Consider the following 20,901-nt stretch of genomic DNA (forward strand, 5'->3'; position numbering starts at 1 on the left):
TTCCTCTACTTCCCAATTTCGGTACCCTACGATTTATCACCCCTATGATAAACGGCTGACTAAAATCAGGAAAGGCAAAATGATGAGAGAATCCACTACCACTAGCCTTACTAAATGGGATTTGAATTTCAATAACAATAAAGAAAGGGTCAAGTGGGGGTTAACAAATTTGGGGTCCAAAATTAAACATCCAAAAACCTATAAGACTTTTTTCTTTTTTTTTAAAAAGAAACATACACTTTTAGACTATCTAATAAATCTTTATATGGAATCTTCCTTTTAAAGAATAAATAGAAATTCAGCTTCTTCAGACAAAGGAATACAAATTACTACATCAAATATGATGGAAAAAGAGTAAGCACATTTGATATTGGCCAATGCCACTCCTTAAAACTTACGTCTTTTGAAGAAAGCGCTAGCGTACTTGTGCTCAGGGGTAGATACACGTTATCGTCAAAACCGTGCTTCTTCTATAAAAAGTTAAAACAAAAAAACAGTTTAATAACGAAATTAAGTACGAATTTGAACAATAATTTAACAAGTTAATCGCATATTTGTACAGTTTATGAATCTTAACAAATAATAAAATTCAGATTAAGATATTTTAGAAATAACAGATATCTTTATCTGATAACATCTCCAATGATGTGGTATACTTAAAAACAACATGAAGCTTCTGTTGGTAACATCTGCACCTGCATGTCTACTAGGCTGACTTTGTTAATTCTTGAAATGTAAGTCAATAGGAAATTTATTACTATGTTGTTTTAAATGTGGAAAGTATGGGTCTTCATTATATTTTCCAAATCCAAGAAGTGGAAACTTTCCTTAACTTGGTTAATCATTATTTATAATTAGTAAAGCGGGGTCTAATTGGACCGCCGGTTGCATCTGCACCGTCCAGGTCAGCATGATACCCCACAAGACCACCGAGTGGGTCCCCGTGGAAACTCACGGGACGGCAACAAAACACGCAAACAACCACCAACGTTGCAACCAAGGCCCTCGCTATTTTTACCCATTGCTCAGATCCACCGCCCCCCTTTATAAGCTTACATTCCCTTGACCGACGCTTCTCTCTCTCTCTCTTTTTTTCTTTCTCTCGTTTGCCTACTAGCGGAGAGAGAGAAAGAAAAGAAAACCCAGTCTCAGATCAGGTTATATTATCTACATATCAAGATGCAGTCAACCAATGGTCCTGATCTGAACTCAAAACAACAACAGCCGCCACAGCAACAAGGCAGCCAGCAGTTGCAGCAGCAGCAGCAGCCGCCGCAGTGGTTGCCAAACCAGTGGATGGGAGCCATGCAATACCCGGCGGCTGCCATGGTAATGATGCAGCAGCAGATGATGATGTACCCTCATCATTACATGCCTTACAATAATCATCATTTTCAATACCAACAATATCAACAGCAGCAACAAAACCAGCAGCAGCTGCAAGGCTACTTACAGAAACAGCAGCAAGGATCTAACACGGATGAGGTTAAAACGATCTGGGTTGGTGACCTTGTTCATTGGATGGATGAAACTTATCTTCATGGTTGCTTCTCTCACACTGGAGAGGTGAAAAAACAATAATACCATTAACATGATATGATGGATATGTATTGTTATGAATCTTACGTTAGATCCTTTTTAGTGGGTTAAGGAATCTTTTGGTTTTGTGACTTCGTTGTCATTTTTTGTTTGGAGGGTTTTATATGTTTATGGGGTTTAAGGAAAATTAAGGTTTGAGGTTTATGCTATATTAAGAAAATAATTAATTGAACTGAATATATGAAATGGGTCGCAGTTGAAAGTATTTCTTATAAATATGGTGGTCTAATCAATGTTAGGATAAAGGAAAATGCGCTGTAATTAATCATTGAAGTATGTTGTAGACGATTTGTGGTTTATTTCATTTTCAAGATTTAATGAATGTTAAGTTTGTGGTTTATATCTGTTAATGTAATTATGGTAATTTATTTAGAAATGGTTATTTAATTAAGTTGTAGATGTTGCAGGTAATTTACATTTGTGTCCTAAACTTTTTGTCAAGAACATTTAAGTTGGTTAATTTAAAGACAAAAAATGTTTCTGGAAGCTGAACAGACTATTGTGAATTGCCATCATATTAGTACTGGATAAATGTGAGAAGTCTATTTATGCCCTTGTGTCCACTGTCTATTGGATTAGGTTTTGGTTAAGTCAGTTCACATTTCAGGTTTTCTTTTTTGAAAATCACATCTCATGTTATTAACATGAATTGGAAGTGATTTAATTATAAAAAATCCCCAGGTCCTAAAAACCAAAGCAATAACAGTGTCTCAAGTTGTTCTGAAACTAGAAATGCAATATCTTTTGATATTGGGAGTTAGGAGGGCTGGCCAGATTACAAAATCAATTTTGCTTAAAATGCATTTTCCCTTGCTACACAGACTACTCTAAGCCTTTGGTATAACCTTTTTTGTTCAACACGAGATCTTTAACATATATAACTCATTGCTGTACACATGAAATAAAAATTCCCTTGATTTGGATTCAGCAGTTACTGAGATGGTTATGTGTTAGTGTGAAGTTATGGACACCATCTTAAAGAAAGTGCTCAGCTCATCTTGGCATTTATTTCTGAGAAAGTTTTCATGTACCCATGATCTAAGCTTTCTTCTTTTCCTGGCTTGTGTTGAATTCCTATCAGCAAAGAAGCAGGGTGGAGGAGGGGCTTAAAAGACTTTTTATCTTTTAGTATTTATGGAAATTTGAAATTTTGCAATGGATTTCATTACTTTTAGTTTCTGGGAAGATAGCTGCTCACTGCAGATTATATTCTTGAGGTGTAATACCATTATCATTTGAACTTTTTACTTGACTTATCCAGATGACAGGCTATCCTAAGTAAATATGTTCTTCTTGTCATCATCTTTATGCCCTTGCTTACTGACATTTAGTCTTTCAAAATCCAGGTTTCTTCTGTAAAGATTATACGCAATAAGCAAACTGGTCAGTCTGAAGGATATGGTTTCATTGAGTTTTACTCACGTGCAGCAGCTGAAAAGGTTTTGCAAAGCTTTAATGGCTCTGTAATGCCAAATACGGAGCAACCTTTTCGTCTGAATTGGGCTTCATTCAGTGTGAATGAAAGGCGATCGGATGCTGGTTCTGACCTATCTATATTTGTAGGGGATTTGGCTGCGGATGTAACTGATACGATATTGCATGAAACCTTTTCTAGTAGATTTCAATCTGTTAAAGGAGCAAAAGTTGTTATTGATTCAAATACTGGTCGTTCAAAAGGTTACGGTTTTGTTAGGTTCGGTGATGAAAATGAAAGGTCAAGGGCCATGACTGAAATGAATGGCGTATATTGCTCAAGTCGACCTATGAGAATTGGTGTTGCTACTCCCAAGAAAGCATCTGGATACCAACAACAGTATTCTTCACAAGGTATCTTAATATTATATCCTTACCAAATTGGTTTTGTTTTAAATAAAATTGTGAAGTGTCAAAAATCATAGGGGCCCTTTTTGGGTTCTATATGATTTCCGCAATAAGGTTGGGGGTGAGGGGATTGATACTTGGGTGGCCTTCTGTGTAAATCTTCCTCTCTTCAACCTTGGTGGAGTATCCTGATCCTGTTCATTAGTGAACACTGGCATTTCAGAGGAGTTGTATTCTGTTCTTTCCCCCTTTTTATACTTTCTAAGATTAAATTCTAAATCTGAAGCATCTTTTAGTAATGTGAACTATGCTATTTCAAAATGGTTCATCATCTGGAATTTTTTTTTGGTGCATAAAGGCCTCAGGATTTTCTTTATTCCTTGAAGAAACCTGTTTTTGTCATCATGTTCTGTTGTCACTTGAATAAATGACTGATGAGCCAGTTTTTTCTAAATAGTAAAATTGTCATTTCACTGTATTAAATTTAGGAACTTGTAAGAATTATTAAATTGGATCATTATATTTATATTCTCCTTTTTGTTAGCTTTGGTATTGGCTGGTGGTCATGGATCAAATGGTGCTGTGGCCCAAGGGTCTCAATCTGATAATGACTCAAACAATGCTACTGTGAGTCCTTCTGCCTCCTTTTGTCCATCTTCACCCTGATATGTAGCATTGATAACGAAGTTATGTCTCTGCAGATATTTGTTGGAGGACTTGACTCAGATGTTAGTGATGATGATCTCAGACAACCTTTTTCCCAGTTTGGTGACATCATCTCTGTAAAAATACCACCTGGAAAAGGTTGTGGGTTTGTGCAATTTGCAAACAGGTGCCTCCCTATGTTTACTTCACCAGATTGTACTTACCTTATGTTGAAGTGTGGTTACTTTAAGGATTTGCAGCTCTACCGGCCTTCCCAATATTGATGGGCATGTCTAGATTAAGTCATGCAGAGTGATAGGTTTCTGATAGTTGGTATCATGGTTATATTATCATTTAATTCTGATCGTCATAGCAATGTAATGATCACATTCTCTGTTCTCTTTTTAGGAAGAATGCTGAGGATGCAATTCAGAGTTTGAATGGGACAACCATAGGCAAGCAGACTGTTCGTCTCTCTTGGGGTCGCAGTCTAGGAAACAAGCAGGTAAATTTATGCCAAAGTCGATATTCTTAGTAGGCTACCCCCTTATGGCCTAATGCTGCCTTCCTCCAAGCAAAAATGCTTGGAGGGTTTACAATTCCTAGGTCTAAGCCAGGCATTGGAGGCATCTGACGCTGGGGAAAAGGAATAGAAGAAAGATACTCTTTATTCTACACATCCTGCGGAATGAAAAATAAAAAGTGGAAGTTCTTTTTTAAGTCCTAATTAATTTGCCCTTGGTTGCATCATTTTATAGAATAGCATGAGTTGTAATACGGAAGAACTAAGGCAGTTGACGCATCTGATGCTAGGGAAAAGGAATAGAAGAAAGTTACTTCATATTCTGCACGTCCATTGGAATGAAAAGTAAAATGTGGAAATTCTTTGCTAAGTCCTAATTAATTTGCCCTTGATTGCATATTTGATAGAATAGCATGAGTTGTACTACAGTCTAATAAAGGTGGAAATGCAGCCCTCCTTCCACCCACCCTTCTGCAATTGTTTTTCTTTGTTTGTTTTCCCGAGTAACTCAGCTTAGCTTCCCATCCAAGTTTTTGTTTGTTTATATATCATAGCTTACTTCTTAAAACTGGTTTTGACAGTGGAGAGGTGATTCTGGTAACCAGTGGAATGGGGGATATTATCGAGGGCAAGGCTATGGTGGTTACGGTTATGGCTATGCTACACCACCAAATCAGGACCCAAGCATGTATGCTGCGGCTGCTGTTCCTGGTGCTTCTTAAGAGGGTTGGTTTAACAACTACCAATGGCTTGTAATCTGAACTTGCCGGAGAGAATTTAAGTTTATTCATCAGATTCATTATTTAAGTAGGATGGGTTTTGCTTGCTGCTTTAGCTGAATCTTCACAGAATTTTGTAGCTGAATTTTATTTTAAATCTTGGAGTTGTTTTAGAACTGTATTAATATGTCATTGACAACTTGGGTTTTGTGCTTGAGAGGTGTTTTTTTTAATGTGTCGGAAAGCTTCTTTCTTTCTTTTTTTTTTTTTTTGATTTTTTATTTGTTCAGAATTGAATTTTACAGACAATGAAGAAGGATGGACTTAGTCACCGATTCCTACATGTTGGAGCAAATACAATTCTACATTCTTATGGTGTTTACAAGTTATAGTCTTTTACTTTTGTTGCTTCATTGAGGGGCCTGGTCTGGGTTTCTCTGTGGTGTTGTAGCTCTCGTTTGTTTAACATTACTTTTGATCTCCTATGCTCCATGACCATGTTATAGGCAGCCTCATTCTATGTACAACACCAATTTGGTTCCTGCTTTTCGTACTTGCATTTTACTTGATGAAAAGCTACTCTCGACATCTTTGAATGCGACCTAATTAAATTTAACATCCAACATATTAAATACAATATTACAATATTGATATTAAATACAATATTACAATATTGATAATCTAATTGCTTGAATATTCGTCTCATGTCATATATCTAAAATTAGTAACATACATACAATAAAAATTCAAAATTGATTCCAGAAAATTTTAGAAGATTCAAGTGTGGGAATTAAATTATAAAATATTCTGGATCAATCTAACTGCTTACATTTGACCACGATGGTAAGCTTATCAAGGGATTAGTCAGCCATGAAACCATAAAAAATCTTCATGCTCTAGTCAAAATATGAATGATACAATTTTCTTAGATGTTCATTTAATGATACAGTTTTGTTAGTAAATAAATCTCCCTATACCAGCACAAATCACGATTAAGGTTTATATGAAACCTTAATCGTTAAGTTGCAGATGTTGCAGCTTATGCAAGCAACGTTCAATGCAAAAGAAGCATGCGCCACAAGAAAATGAAGGCCACACTCTTTGTCTTCGGCTTGCTTTTTTCGTGTTTTGTGCCCTTTGGACTGTGTTTTGGGGGGACAAGATTTGATCCTCTTGATAAATTCATCAAGGCTCAACGATCGAAACGGATGTGCTTGTCTTCTGTGTCTTAACGATGCAAAAATTTCAAATGTTTGTGTCGGACGTCAAGATGGCTTGAAGGATGCCGACAAAATGAATGCTCTGCCAGGCCAACCTGATGGATTCAACGTCAGTCAGTTCTCGGGGTATGTGACTGTTGATCCTGGAGCTAGGAGACTAGTCTTCTTTTATTTTGCTGAGTCTCAGAAGAAACCTGACACTAAACCTCGTGTTGTTTCTTAATGAAGGCAAAAAATTTTCTTGTTACCCCTGATTTTTCCAAATACTAAACTTTTTCTATGGTTAACAACCGTAAAAATGGTTCTAATCTATGTTCTTTTGTAATGTTCATCAGGATCTGGTTGTTCTTCATTTGGTAATGGGGCAATGTTAGAACTAGGACCATTTAGAGTTAATCCTGATGGCAAAACTCTTTCCTACAATGAATATGCATGGAACAAAGGCAAATCCTGCCCTAATGACTTGAATCTCACTGAAAAAAAAAATACTTGTTATTATTCCATGTTAAACGAGATTTCCATCGTTACATTAAACATATATTCGTTCGTTTTGACGAAAACAGTGGCAAATATTCTCTTTTCGGAATCTCCGGCTGGTGTTGGATTTTCTTATTCAAATACAACATCTGATATTTATTATCGCAGTGGAGATAGCCAAACTGCGGAAGATAACTATACTTTCCTGATTAATTGGCTGGAAAGGTTTCCTGAATATACAAATATATAGAGATTTCTTCATATCTGGAGAGAGCTACGCTGGGCATTATATCCCTCAGCTTGCACAAAAAAATCCTTCCAAATAATCAAAACACAAACCATTCTGTCATCATGTTAAAAGGAATTGCTGTAAGTTGTCTGAATCGGCTCTAATTAATCTTACTATTTTTCTCATGACCCAAGTGAAATTAATTAATTTGATGACTTAAGAAACAGTTATTAAACTAAATAAAGTTAACTTTTTATTCATGTGATATATCACGGAATATATGAGCATGTGGTAGTTGGAGTGGTCATATTATAATATTAAGTCATCTAAAACATTAGTTATCACGTGAGTGATTAGATGATTTTATTATTAGATCACGCAATATATTACGTAAATAGAAAATATCAACTTATATTGAATTAGACAGTATTAACTTTTTATTGAGATTAAAAGCTTACGTGGGTATAAATTAAAAAATAAAAAAACTAAAAATAAAAGTTTAATAGCATAATTAAATATAGTTCAAGAATTCCTTAGTGTTTAAGCTTGTGTATATTTTATACAGAATTGTAATTTTACACTATTTTGCAAGACAAATATGCCACTTAAAAACTTACATGGAAGTGTTATTATATTTTATTTTTTAGACGGGTAATGTATTAATCGACTCTGAAGCTTCAAACAGGGGGATGTACGATTTCTTTTAGACCCATGTTCTTATTTCAGATGAAGTTCATGCGGGAATTACTTCGTGTTGCAGTTTTTCTTCCCTAAAAAATTCAGAAGACCGTGACTTTTACGATGGTGAAGTTTAGGAAGCATCTTTCCAACATCGACGTCTACAGCAGCTATGCTCCTCTCTGTTTGTCTAACAAAACACGATGGGTACTTATAATTGACTCTTGGGACATATAGCAGAACAGTGCCACGTTATTTTCAACTCATTCTTTCGTTTGAAACAGGGCTGCGGATTCGATCCATGTTCAGAAAATTACGTTGATTTCTACCTCAACACTCGTCAAGTGCAAAAATCTCTTCATGCAAGTCTCACTGGGATTCCATATCGATGGCAGTCATGCAGGTATTAAGCTGCCTTGTTCAAATACTAAAGAACAATACTCTGTGGATGATATCCACGGACTAGTAAAGTTTTTTGGTTATTTTTTAACAGCCCCAGCATTAATCAAGCTTGGAGGGACTCACCCTTTACAGTGTTGCCCACCATTCAGCAGTAGATGGCTAGCGGGATAAACGTTTGGCTCTGCAGGTAAACAGTGTCTGATGTTTAAATTTTGCCCTGAACCCATTAATAGGTAGTTCCAATTGTTTGAACCTTTTCTGCAGTGGAGATGTAGATGGCAGAGCGCCGGTAACATCAACTAAATATGGAATAGAACAACTCCAAAAAATTGACCATATATCAGTTGAGAGTCCCTGGCATCCCCTGTACACCGACGGTGAGGTAAAACATGGCCCTACTTTCATTCCTAATTGCCTTAATTGATTCGGTTAATTAGCTTTTCAATACTAATATATATCTATATAACAAGTATGAACTCAATTTCCTTTACTTGTTAAGATTGGAGGGCATGCAGTCCAGTACCAGAATCTTACATTTGTGACCGTAAGAGGAGCAAGGCATTACGTTCCAAGCAATGAACCAGCTCGGGCTCTTGCTATATTGTCATCCTTCTTAAATGGAAAACTTCCATCTTAATTTTAAACCTAATTAACTAGTTCCACTAATTAATAATGAGTGAAGTGAATATTCTGTGTGAAAATGGATCTAGAATAATAGGTATGGTATTGAATGAAATGGAAATATTAAATATATTCTCATTAGTTAGTTTATCTACAAAGTTATGTCATAATTTATGGTTTTTTTAATATAAAAAAAGAATTTATTATAATTTGAATATAAAATTTTTATTGTATTCTTATCCAAATGACATCACGATTATGTTGCACATGGAGGATGAAAATTGTTGGACTAAGCCTCAAATTCCAATTCCTTAAAATAAAAGTAAAGGAGTTGAGCTTTGTATATCCAAGCAGTTGATCAAATTTGACATTAAAAATGTTGAGAGTTGACATTAAAATAAAATCGCATGTTGCAAAATGTATATGTCACTAAGCATGATTTGTTGAAGTCTAATTGGGGATTTGATTAAATGGATTATTTGGGTACCTGTTGTATTCGCTCACACATGTCTTCATCAAACGGAAAAATGGAAACCACGTGTTGAGAAGCCCAGCAGCCAATACGGACGTCAATAAAGAGGTATGTTTGTTATGATGATGTGAAGGAAAATAATATTTAATTTTCATGAATTATGTAAATTATTTCTATCAAAATATAATTTTGTTAAATTTTTATTTTTATTTTGAAATAAAATTTTTTTATATTTAATAATTAATTATTATTATTAATTAAAATATTACTTATTATTATATATTATGTCATATAAATATAATATATTGATATATCACGTTAACGTAACATGATAACACAATTATATAATATTTTTAATTTTTATTATCTATATTAGGGTTATGTAAGTATAAAATAATCGATTATATTTTAATTGTAATTAAATTTATTTAATTTAAAATAAAAATAAAAATTTAATTTAATATAATAAAAAAATAAAATTTATTTAAAATTTTAAAATAATTTTAAAAAGTTTTCTAATTATATGTCATGGTATTTTAGCCACAACGATGACGTATTGTAGCGGCTCAAACACACCCTAGAAAGGCCACTATATATCTACTAGCATATAGATATCTAAAGAGAAAAAAGAAATTGCAAGTTGGGTGTCAAAATCATAGACTATAGCTATCCTCATGCTAAGGGCGGTAACAAAAATCAAATTAAGAAGCAGGACCAGAATCAATTGGGTGGAAACGGGAACTTACAGGGCAAAAAACACACATCCCAATTTCTTTGTCTATTATTACTGCGATTTCACTTTTGGCCCAAGACAAGCAAAAGAAGAACCCTTCTGTCCATAACAGGACAAAGCATTTCTTCCATGTTGTCATGGTGGGCAAGGATATTAATGTCTGTCCGTAAGCAGAGCCATCTTATTTGATATTTCCTCATGTTCTAGATTAGTATGTTGCTGGGAACATTAAAATTAGACAGCTAGTACTAAATTGTTTTAAATAAGTCTGAGGAAGGTATGAAATGGGTTAGCCGCAATTTGGAATTCCACTGGGTCCTGGCAATGCAAGTGGAAAACTGTTAATAAGAGAAAGAAATTATTTCAACGGTAGGCTAGTTTTATAATGGTGAAACAAAGATCGCATCAGTCTGTATATCATGTTGAGGCCTGAAACTTATGGTAATTACAGCTTAATTGCCGTTGCAAATAATATGTTGTTACTATGAAACTCTGCTGCAAGCTTTGACCCACATGTTGAGCTGCCATCAATGCCAACTTAGAATTTTTGGGTCTTCATTGTTGAGTCAGGATATTTTACAGTGCTTACAGCTTTGACTAGCTCCCATTGGAAGCCTAGTCGAACTGGGTTGTCCACTGCAAAATATAAAATTTTTATAGCAGAGTTGCTAGACACTGTGACATTGAACAAGCAATAGCAATTCAATGTCTGCTACCACTTATGGCTTGATGGACTTTTGGGCATGTGATTGGCAAAAGGTGAACATGATGATAAAATCTTGTGTGGGAAGTGAGAACAGGGGATGGTTGTGGATGACTTGACTCCATTACCCAACAAACTCGAACAGACCAGAAAGTCAAAATCTTGTCATAAATGAGAATCTGCTGGCAAAGGTCTTTCTGGTCTTGTCTGAACTGCGTGAACTACAAGATCAAATTAAGGGAAGATTTTAACGAGATTCAAGTACAGTAACAAAATAAATGAAAACAGTTTGCCAAAGAAGTATTGACTGCAAATAAGTCATAACAATTGGATGGGAAAAAAGTATAAAATAATTATATATGTATGCCGACCTCTGTTCACAAGCTTGAAAGTAAACTAGAATCTAGAAGGGTCCATAGCTCTCAAATTTTCAAATGGTTTCTAGTTGTTACCATGGAATGTGGACCATCTAATCTCCCTATTTAAGAGCAGTAATTGAGCAGGACATGCATGATTCAACTGTTCATTGAATGGTTACCAGTTTTCTTCATTGGCTGCAGCACATGACAGGAAATGAGATTTAAGTGTTAATTTGATCTAAATACAAGATTATTATCAAGGTGCCATGTACATACTTAGGCCTGTTAAATCCTGTAGGAGCCTGGATTGCCAGTTCGAGTGCTTGAAATGAAACTCTTCTGGCCATAGCTAGTTTTCATTTTGGGATCAATCAAGAGATGTGCCAAATGGCACTCATTTTGTCCAACCTAATGAACCCCATTCCAACCAAATCATGCAGTGAAAGCCCAGGCTAGAATAAAATCTTCTTTCACCAAGAAAAAAGATGTTCCAAGCCAATTATATTTGTGATTCGCAAACACTGCACGATGATGGATGCTCCCACCTGTCAAAATAACAAGTACTCATCTTATTATACCAAATCAGCATTTTAATATTTAATAACTCAGGGCCTTACATGGCTTGCCTACTTTTTAAACATCGTAATCAAATTAATCATCATCATTCTCCATTTAATTAAATCCACAAATAAAAAAATAAAGGGTACAATAAACAAAGAAATATTATGCAGCCATTTTTTGGTGGCTTTGATTTTTTTATAAACGAACCTTAACTATTATCAATAACCATTTATTAATTTGTTATATATTTTAATTTGGGCACGGCTCCTTTCTTTGCATTTTTATATAAATATTTTTTAATATAACAATTATCCTATTGACATGTGAAAAATTCATGATTAATAACTTAAATCTTACATATTCATGTGAATGGTAATTGTTATACTAGAAGAATTTATAACAAAAAAAAAAAAGTTAACAAAACCCAACCCGTTTCATGTGGTGTAAGAAGAACTAAAAGTCATTTTATGGCAATCTTGAGTTAAAAAGAAACAACAAAATATGTAATCCCAACATTTAAAGAAAGCATTATCGTGAAATTGAAAAAGGTTCTTAATTAACTCAGATTTTAGTAAAAAATATAATGAAAGGAACGATGGCTAAAAAAAATGAATGGTGAGAGTTGAAGCAACAATGCAAGCTTCAACACCTAGCTTAGAAGAGAATAGTTAGATCACATTTAACAGTAGGTAGATTTATAAAGGCGGCTCCTCGTGAGTCATAACCAATTTCCCCTTAGTCAATTTTTCCCCTCCCTCCTCCTTCCTCTCTCCTTCCTCCCTTTCTCCTCCTCTCTCCTTCCTCCCTATCCCCTTATAAATTCCTCCCATTTCTATCTTTACCCTGGTTCTCAAAACCCAAGAAGACAATGGAGATGGAAGTGGTGGTGCCGGTTCCCGCAGTGGACTTCAACTTCGATAGCACATGTTCATCTCCATACATGACTGCTCCTTCAAGTCCTCAACGCTTTGGCAATTTCTTCTTCAGTGCCCCAACCAGCCCCACTCGTGCTTCTTCTTTCTATCGTGACGATGTATCTCATGCCACCAATTCTTCATCTGCGGTTCCTTTCCAATGGGAGGAAAAGCCGGGTACCCCCAAAAGAAAAGGTTTCGATGGCAGAGTCGACAGAGAAGATAAGAGCAACAATGACGATGATGATGGTGATGGGTGTGAAGATTTCGAGTTCAACTTTAGTGGGCAGTTAGAGAGAACTTCTTTGTCTGCTGAGGAGCTTTTCGATGGTGGAAAGATTCGGCCTCTGAAACCCCCGCCTGGCTATGAACAGTTTTCAAGTACCGCTTCTTCTCCGAGGTCTCCAAAGTCTCCAAGATCAACTACTTTTCGGAAGAAAGATGTTGATCCTTTCGAAGCAGCTATAGAAAAGACTCGTAGAAGAGAGGTAGTACTCAAAGAACCGCCACAACAGAAGCAAGAACAGGAGCAAAAGAACATACAATCACAACAACGAGGGAGAGAAAGAACTTCTGGTTCTTCGTCATCATCTGTAAGCTACAACTACGTTCACAAGAAAAGCAGATCTTTGTCTCCTTTTAGAGTGTCTGACATAATGTTCGAGCAAGAGGAAAATTCATCACAATCCGAAAAGACTATTGCTTCCACCACAAGCAATCCTAAATCTTACGTTTCTTCGATCCTGTCCGCTCTTTCATTTTCAAAAGGTAGCAGAAAATGGAAGTTGAAAGACTTTTTGTTGTTTAGGAGTGCGTCAGAAGGCAGAGCAACAAGTAAAGATCCCCTCAGGAAATATGCCCTGCTGTCTAAGAAAGAGCCAGAGGATGTCAAAGCTGCGAGCTTCCGCTCCACGGACAGCCTTGGTTCAGTGTCCAGTTCCAGGAGGAGAGCACCGGTTTCGGCTCACGAGTTGCATTACACGGTGAATCGGGCTGTCTCAGAGGAGATGAGGAGGAAGACTTTTCTGCCTTACAAGCAGGGCCTCCTTGGCTGCTTGGGGTTCAACCCTGGAATGCATGAGATTTCCAGGGGTATTGGGTCTTTGACACGTGGATGATCAAGATTTCCTGGTCTGGTGTTTCTTTGTTGAACATATAGTTTTCAAATTTCTTTCTTTCATGTTTCAAAAATGAAAAAAAAAAATTACATATGGTTATGAATCACAATCTATTTGTTTGTTTATACAGTGTCTCTATCCATGAATTGGACTCAAACTCAAATTGTATGAAATTACGTCACCGATAAAAAGGACAGCTATAGATTATATGTCTTAAACTACTTCTTTGTTGGATTTATTTGGGAAGTTATGTATTAATGTTTAAACAAAAGGCAAAGCCTTGTTCTTTACTGTTCATCATCAAGTAATTAACTTGAGGGCCTGCCAATAACATTTTCTTTCAACGTCAACTATAGCAGGTGCTAGTATTTCCTTTTAGCCAATATTAATGGCATTTTCTATATTTTAAAGCAGATGTTAAAGATCTGCTTGTCCATGGGCTGAGGAAGACTTTCAATGCATAGAAACCAGGCTAGTTTAAGCAGCCGCTGGTTTGGTTGAGTTGATCGGTTGGGTTCCAAATTGCATATCTGGTAGGTGGGAAGTTTCAATTTCAGATTAATCAATCTACACCGGGAAAATGGTTGCTTGATTAGTTTTTCTCTTTAATGAAAACATTTGTTTACGCATTCCAAGCTAGATCTCAGGAAAGTTGAAATGTTGGAGAATAATATCACACAGCATGGCTTAGCCAAAAGATAAGGGGAAAAAGGGTGAGGAAAAAGGAATATTAGTACCACACATGGGAGTGGGGAAAGCTAGTTCCATACCATAATCATTAGGTTGTGGAATAATGATGCTTATACGTTGTATTGAGTTGTTTTGCAGTCAACAAAAGTTTGGAAGAATCATCAAAAACAGATAATCCAAACTACCAAAACCTGCCTTTTTCCCTTCATTTTGTGACCATTAATATGATTTTTCCATCAAACCCCAAGCAGCAATGATGAACTGTTGGCCAAAACGGCCTCTTATTTTAAAAATTGGCTCAACGCATGTGCGTTGTCTTAAAAATTCAACCCATTTAACTTGCTGTCGTCCTTGGTACTTAAAAAGTTTCAAAGAAATAAGAACAAATTGTGTGTAAAGAATGGTAAAGCAGGCATTTAAAATATTTGCACAACATCATCTCAATTTGCCTTAATGATGGTGAAGTGTTTAACTTCTTTTGCGATGCTTTCAGTCCGTACCATTCTCTGTTTTAAAACCAGGCACCAAAAGGACATATAGAAAAATAAAATTAGGTAATAAAACCTCCAGAATGGCCACCATAAAACATTTCCCATTAGAAGTACAGGTAGTTTCCAGTTCCACCAACCTTTGAACACACAAATGTAATCATTTAGCAGCCACTGGCCAGCAACTGGATTTTATTTATATATAATGCAGTAGGCTCAAGTGGGTAAAATTCGACTTCCTTGATAGTTCACCATCATCTTGGCATTGTTCTAGTTTTTATCAGATGTTCATAATTACGATGACGACAGTTCACATTCAGCTAAAAAAAGGGTCTCTAATCAATATGGCATGCAGCCTAGTCATTATAACGGGTAACCAAATCATACACATGACTGCGATTAACTTCATTTTCGCTTCTTATTACAGTCTGATGCAATGAATGCCAATAAGAGAAATGTGAACAAAAGTTAAAGTAAAGGAAGAGGTAGATAATTAATCTACAGTGTTCTGCTTTTGTAAGGCATTTATATCTCATTGTAGGGAAAAGAAGGAGCGACCAGCCATGCATACAATGTTAGCTTTACAGAAAGTCTAGCCATGTCGATTATATAGGAGACCCACATCAAATCCTGCAATCATGGTGGTTAGAGAGGAAAAGGTTAAAAAAAAGAGAGGAGAGCTAGGATGGCAATTGCCTATGATATGTGATGCAATAATGGCTCTAACCCTACTTCATATTAATATGGAAAAAATTTCCATAGTAGAAAAAAAGAAAAAGTTTGTCTCATTTATGGTAATGATAATGACAATGATGTTGATGAACACGATGTTAACATTGCAAGATTGGTGCCTGTTTTTGTTCAGAGTTCTTGGCTTGCATTGCATGGTTGTTTGGTGACAATGACATTGATTCATGATTGTAGCGATGACTGCATGAGTAGTTTCAAGTCAGATTAGGGGATTGCAATTTTGTTATGTTTTATCGTATCATTTACAAGCACTTGAACGATCAATCAACCTGGTCACACCCCTCTCTACATCTCTGTAGTTACTTAGCTTTTTCTTAAGAGCTAGAGCGGATTAATTAATGGAAAGTCTTGTTATTAACTTGAAAACCTTTGAAATTTAGAATCATATGCGGGATGGACTAAACCCTTTCAAGGATTTTGTTTTCTGATATTTCTAAATGCAGTCATCATTCTGCACTTTTTGTGCTCCCCAAGAAACGTCTCTTACCTGATCTACCTGCTTAAATTTGTATAATCTGATCATTTGAATATTATTTATGCATGGAATATTTCGTATTCAAGCATTCTTTTCCAAAGAGAGAGAATCGTGTTTAAGTTAATCAAGCGATTAGTAAATTTGAACGAAATTTCCCAAGAATCAATCAATGATACGGTAGAGAGCCCTTGTGCAAATGACAAACTTTAGTCAATGGTGAAAATGGGGCACCCCTTCTCATAACAAAAGCTGATCATTAACTTAAATTTATTTATGGCTCTGCCTGTCTACATCTACTTTAGGTATATGAAGAGCTAATGCATTTTGCACCAAATTCTTGCTTGAGAAAGCAAGACATCTACACTCATGCTTAATTAACAAGTACGTTCACTCGACTAAGCTTTACCTTTACTTCCATCAAATGTTCATCAATTCCCCTTGTTTGGCGTGGAATACAAGCTTTTGACTGAATTTTCTTGCGCGACTTTCTTGGATAATGATTGAACTTCAAGGGATTGGGTATGGGTGTTCTTGCAGAAGGGTGGGAAGAGAAAGAGAAAAGGGATTTGGAAAGTTAACAAAGACCAAGTCAAAAGTAGTTTTTATGATGCAAATTTGGGAGAAGATGAGGAGAAGCTAGACATTAGTACCCTACCCCACAGTTCGTATCATTTCTTTGCAAGATGGATCGTTAATGGAGGAGGGTTCATCCCCCATTCTCAATGGTAGTTACCCATTTGACTGAGTGATGATATTGAAGAAAACACAAAGCAACAGATTCAAAAAAGTTTAAACTTTTTCTACCATAAATGGTCAATAAACAAAGTGCAAATCATAGTGATAATGTATAAAATTATGAATTAATGGTTCCCCAAATATGTTCAAGTTTCCAGGTTGCAGTGGTAGAGCTGTGTATACTTGCTCGGACGCTGGTTGACTCAAGGCACTATGTTTTTGACTTAAACCAAAAAGGGCGTACCATTGTCTGCCACGTGGTCAATATACTCGAATATTAAATGTTATCTTAGTCGTCCTTTGCCGATTTCCTTGACTTCACGAGTCAAAGAAATGGACCGAATCAAGGTGCGAAGAGATGAGAAGAGTAAGTGAGAAAGGAGCTGGTCTAGCAATTTCCAGCATTTGCATGGAAATATATACTTCATTAATAGTATATAATTTTCATTAATTAATTCTCATAAAAATTTTGCATACAAAGGGAAAGTGGAAGAAGAGCCTCCTCCATTAGCAGAAATATTTTTTTTCATTTCACGGCTGTCAACCACCGAATATATTAAAATTAACGGTGGAGCAGCAAAAAGAGATGGCCGAAAAGGCAGAAAGAGGGGCCTGCAAGAAAAGAAAAGCAGCTAGCTCAATTTAGTAATCCGGTACACATCCAGAACATTTAACTTATTAATTAATAAGTAATCTCTTACTTAAAAAAAACATCGAAATCCCTTGTCTTAATAAAATTAATAATCCGGCATTTTTGTAATTAACTCCTTTTATTGAGAAGCCAACGTCATGTTACGTCTGAAATAATTGTTTTTCTGTCCTTCCGGGAACATATAGCCCAGCAAAGTACTGCTTCACAGCCCCAGCTGCATCCAATAAAACACGTTTCTCTACTGCCCAATGGTTTTGGGTGTAGACATTTGCTGAAGAGGCAGAAATTATCAACCAAGGCTAGGCAGGCGGGCATTCATCAGCTATACATACGCATTCCTGTTGAATCACAACCATCTCGCTAGGCTCCATTCTGGTTTTAATGGCCCTGCATGAGATGCAATCTAGGTGCCCCGGCTCACTCACAATGGTTTCACCCATGCTCTAGTACTATAAGACTATATTATCCACAGCTTTTCCATAAGGAATATACTAAACTCGGGTCTTAAGGGTTGAGGTGAGCTTCTAGACTCTCATTAACAAAGATACATGGAAAAAATATATAAACAAATACACAACTTTGGTTCAAATTTTCTTGGTTAAAATGTTGTAAACAAATTCCATAAAAGTTGAAATGCAGCTGAAATTCCAAAATAAAAGCAAAATTACAAAGAAGGCACAGATGTTACATGCGCAGGAGTGTTTTAAGTTACACATTGCAAATGACTGGAGGATCACAAACATTTGTTGAATTCACGGGCTATTAGCACACACCACAAAGTCCTATTAAAATCAATATTCCACAATAAAAGGAATGTGATCAGAACTGCCATATCGGTTCATTACTTCATTTTTTACACATAATGCATGTTATGCAAGATATCTGTGACCTGCTAATACATGTTCCTAGTGGCTGCAATGAAATACAAATAAAGTACGTCAACCTAAGACCATAAACCAGTTTGGAATTTCTAGTTGTAAAGAAGAAATTAAAAAAAGATGCATGTTAAAGAATGATGTCCACTATCTCTCCATCCCATTCTTCTTACACAAAAACCTAAAGCTCTCAGTACTTTCCCCTCCGAAGCATAATTTATTAGCAGCTACTATTATAAGACAACCAAAAGCTACTTGAACTTATCTAACTAAAAGACACATTCAATTTTGTCCCCGAAATTCCTGCTTAAAATATCATACAATCAACACATTAAGGCAAACAGCCTGGGCAACCAATTATGTGGCTACAATAGAAGCTAATTTGTTTCATCTACTCCTTAAGACACTTTGTTTCCATAGTGAACACAAATAAAGATAGATGTTAAAAACCACAAGGTTTTTAATAGTGATCTAGCAGAAAGAGAGATTAGAGTACAAGACTTCAATTATAGCTTATCCTGTTGTTCAATATGTGTAGAATGTGGTCAAAATTAAGTTTCCCCAGTCCCAAAATTGGGAGAAGAAAAAAGAAGTCGAATAGCATGCTGAAACATACCCATTGTATCAAGAAGACGCAGGATGCTTGCTTGAGCAAGTCCCAATCAGCGAGATCCATTGTACAGACCAAGCAATGGTTTTTCTCTCTCCTCAACTCTCTTCCTTGCAGCTTCCCTTGCTTTTAGTGCAGCTTCCTCTTCTTTAGATATAGCCTTGGGCTTCTCATCTTGCCTTTTTCTCTTAACAGCAAGCGATGATGGAGCACCTTTAGCAGATCTCATGGGATTTAAAGAAGCTGAAACGACAGCCCCAGGTGCAGCCTCATTTTGACTTTGAGCAGCACTTCTGCTTTCTGCAACTGGTCGCACCCCTGAAGTTGGAAATGACTTTTTCAAACTAGGATCTTTTGATTTAAGATTTGCTGAAACTTGAGTTGTGGAGTATGCCTCTTCTCGTGTCACCCACCTGCCTGTTGCATTCCCTCTAAGTAAATATACCACAAATAACACATAATCTAATAGATTATCTCAGAGAAGAAAGAAAGTGAAAAACTTTAAAGTCCAATTGCAGATTCATACCTATAGCATCAGAATAGTAAAAGCCTGACTTTGGATCATGGTATAAACCATTGCTTTGATTGTAGTAATAGCCTGAACTACTGTCATAGTCCCAGTCTGCATCAAACTATATCAATTAGAACAGCACTAAACTCAATGTAAAAATGATACAGAAACCAAATAAATATCATATGCATTCAGATAATAATAATAAAAACTGCCCAATTTGTAAACCAAAAATAAGACATTGGACCTGATAGCGATTAAGGCCACATTCATCAGGCCTACTTCTTGGGCATCAACTACCAAGTTAGCACAAAAACAAAAGTTAAGCAGGGTCTGCATGGCATCTTTTGCAGTGTGATAGAAGACTAAGCCTAAAATCTAAAGTAAGTTGTGTACCAAATATATCTAGGGTAATTTTAGGGAAAAAAAAAACATGGGAAACCACCAAAGACAAAGAAACAGGTGAAGTGACTTTGGACCAGAACGCAACCAATAAGTGTATTGGCACAACAGAATGTGTTGAACAAGACTCATGCTCATGATTCAAATAAGTGAAATAAAGAAACTAGATAAGACATTCATTTTTATGTTATAATCCAAACTCCACAGCTCCACTGGTAATCATAAAAAACTTACTAACAAAGACAATAGTATATGATCTGGATGCAACATAATCATATGCTTAACATATTCCAAAATCTTAGATTACAACCATAACAAGTATCTTAAAAGATTGGAAGTTGAAGATGACTTGTACTTACCTTCTCGACCATCTAATGCTTGAGCATTAGAATCACTTGCCTCAAAGTTTGCAACATCCTTCTGATAACTCCGCTTAGCTTTCTGGTAAACATTGTTAAGTGATAATAATTATTAAAACAAGCAAAAGGCATAAAGCAAAACCATATAGAAGGTTAGGTTACTTACAGCTTCAATTTGTTCAAGTGCACGGACCGCTTCCTTCTGTTCTTTCTCTTTGGCTGCACTCTCTTTCCGCATGGTAGTAAGCCTCTTAGCAACATTTTCTTTGTGCCGTTGACCAAGCTCATGGTTTCGAATACTTGATGGGTTATTCGATATGAAGATTTTGCAGAAATCACACCATTTATTACCCTGACTCACCCAATACTGAACACAAGAAGAAAAAAATAAATAAATTAATGCAAATACAGGCAAATATCTGGGCAAAAACAAAAGAAACTACAAAACAATAAAGGAGCTTAATCCATTGAAAATTTTACTGTAAATTAATAACGACATACAATGTAGAAAAGAAATCAGGGGATTCATCCATAATCTCAAGCATTAAAAAAAAAAAAAG

At 35.9% G+C, this 20,901-nt stretch overlaps 3 protein-coding genes and 1 pseudogene across 7 annotated transcripts in view; 3 read left to right on the forward strand and 1 right to left on the reverse strand.

Annotated features, from left to right (window-relative positions):
* The first annotated feature begins 1,027 nt into the window (after positions 1–1,027).
* On the forward strand, positions 1,028–5,648 carry LOC110417833 (polyadenylate-binding protein RBP47B-like). Of its 2 annotated transcripts, none has more exons than XM_021430390.2 (6): positions 1,028–1,566; positions 2,946–3,426; positions 3,965–4,047; positions 4,122–4,252; positions 4,474–4,570; positions 4,672–5,158. In XM_021430390.2, the coding sequence occupies exons 1-6, from the start codon at positions 1,180–1,182 to the stop codon at positions 4,675–4,677; spliced, it is 1,185 nt and encodes a 394-aa protein (XP_021286065.1). In that variant the 5' UTR covers positions 1,028–1,179; the 3' UTR covers positions 4,678–5,158. The 2 variants fall into 2 exon arrangements, with proteins under 2 accessions (XP_021286065.1, XP_021286064.1); XM_021430389.1 differs by lacking the exon at positions 4,672–5,158 and adding an exon at positions 5,170–5,648 and having other exon boundaries at positions 1,029–1,566.
* LOC110418031 (serine carboxypeptidase 1-like) lies at positions 5,616–8,950 on the forward strand (annotated as a pseudogene).
* Positions 8,951–12,495: 3,545 nt separating this feature from the next.
* Positions 12,496–14,089, forward strand: LOC110418205 (calmodulin-binding protein (DUF1645)). The gene has a single exon (XM_021430865.2). The coding sequence runs from the start codon at positions 12,631–12,633 to the stop codon at positions 13,792–13,794; it is 1,164 nt and encodes a 387-aa protein (XP_021286540.1). The 5' UTR covers positions 12,496–12,630; the 3' UTR covers positions 13,795–14,089.
* Positions 14,090–17,401: 3,312 nt separating this feature from the next.
* The window catches only part of LOC110417788 (C2H2 and C2HC zinc fingers superfamily protein), a 3,834-nt gene continuing 334 nt past the window's right edge, over positions 17,402–20,901 (reverse strand). The window contains exons 2-6 of one of the 4 annotated variants that reach the window (XM_021430319.2): positions 20,508–20,708; positions 20,342–20,423; positions 19,596–19,691; positions 19,076–19,486; positions 17,402–17,544 (exon numbers count right to left, since the gene is read on the reverse strand). In XM_021430319.2, the coding sequence (XP_021285994.1) occupies positions 19,122–19,486; positions 19,596–19,691; positions 20,342–20,423; positions 20,508–20,708 (744 nt within the window). In that variant the 3' untranslated portion in view covers positions 17,402–17,544; positions 19,076–19,121. The other 3 variants (XM_021430317.2, XM_021430318.2, XM_021430316.2) reach the window with 3 other exon arrangements.

This window comes from Theobroma umbraticum, unplaced genomic scaffold (assembly GCF_002168275.2).
Source record: "Theobroma umbraticum cultivar Fairchild unplaced genomic scaffold, ASM216827v3 scaffold_50.0, whole genome shotgun sequence".
In the NCBI taxonomy this organism is placed as follows: domain Eukaryota; kingdom Viridiplantae; phylum Streptophyta; class Magnoliopsida; order Malvales; family Malvaceae; genus Theobroma; species Theobroma umbraticum.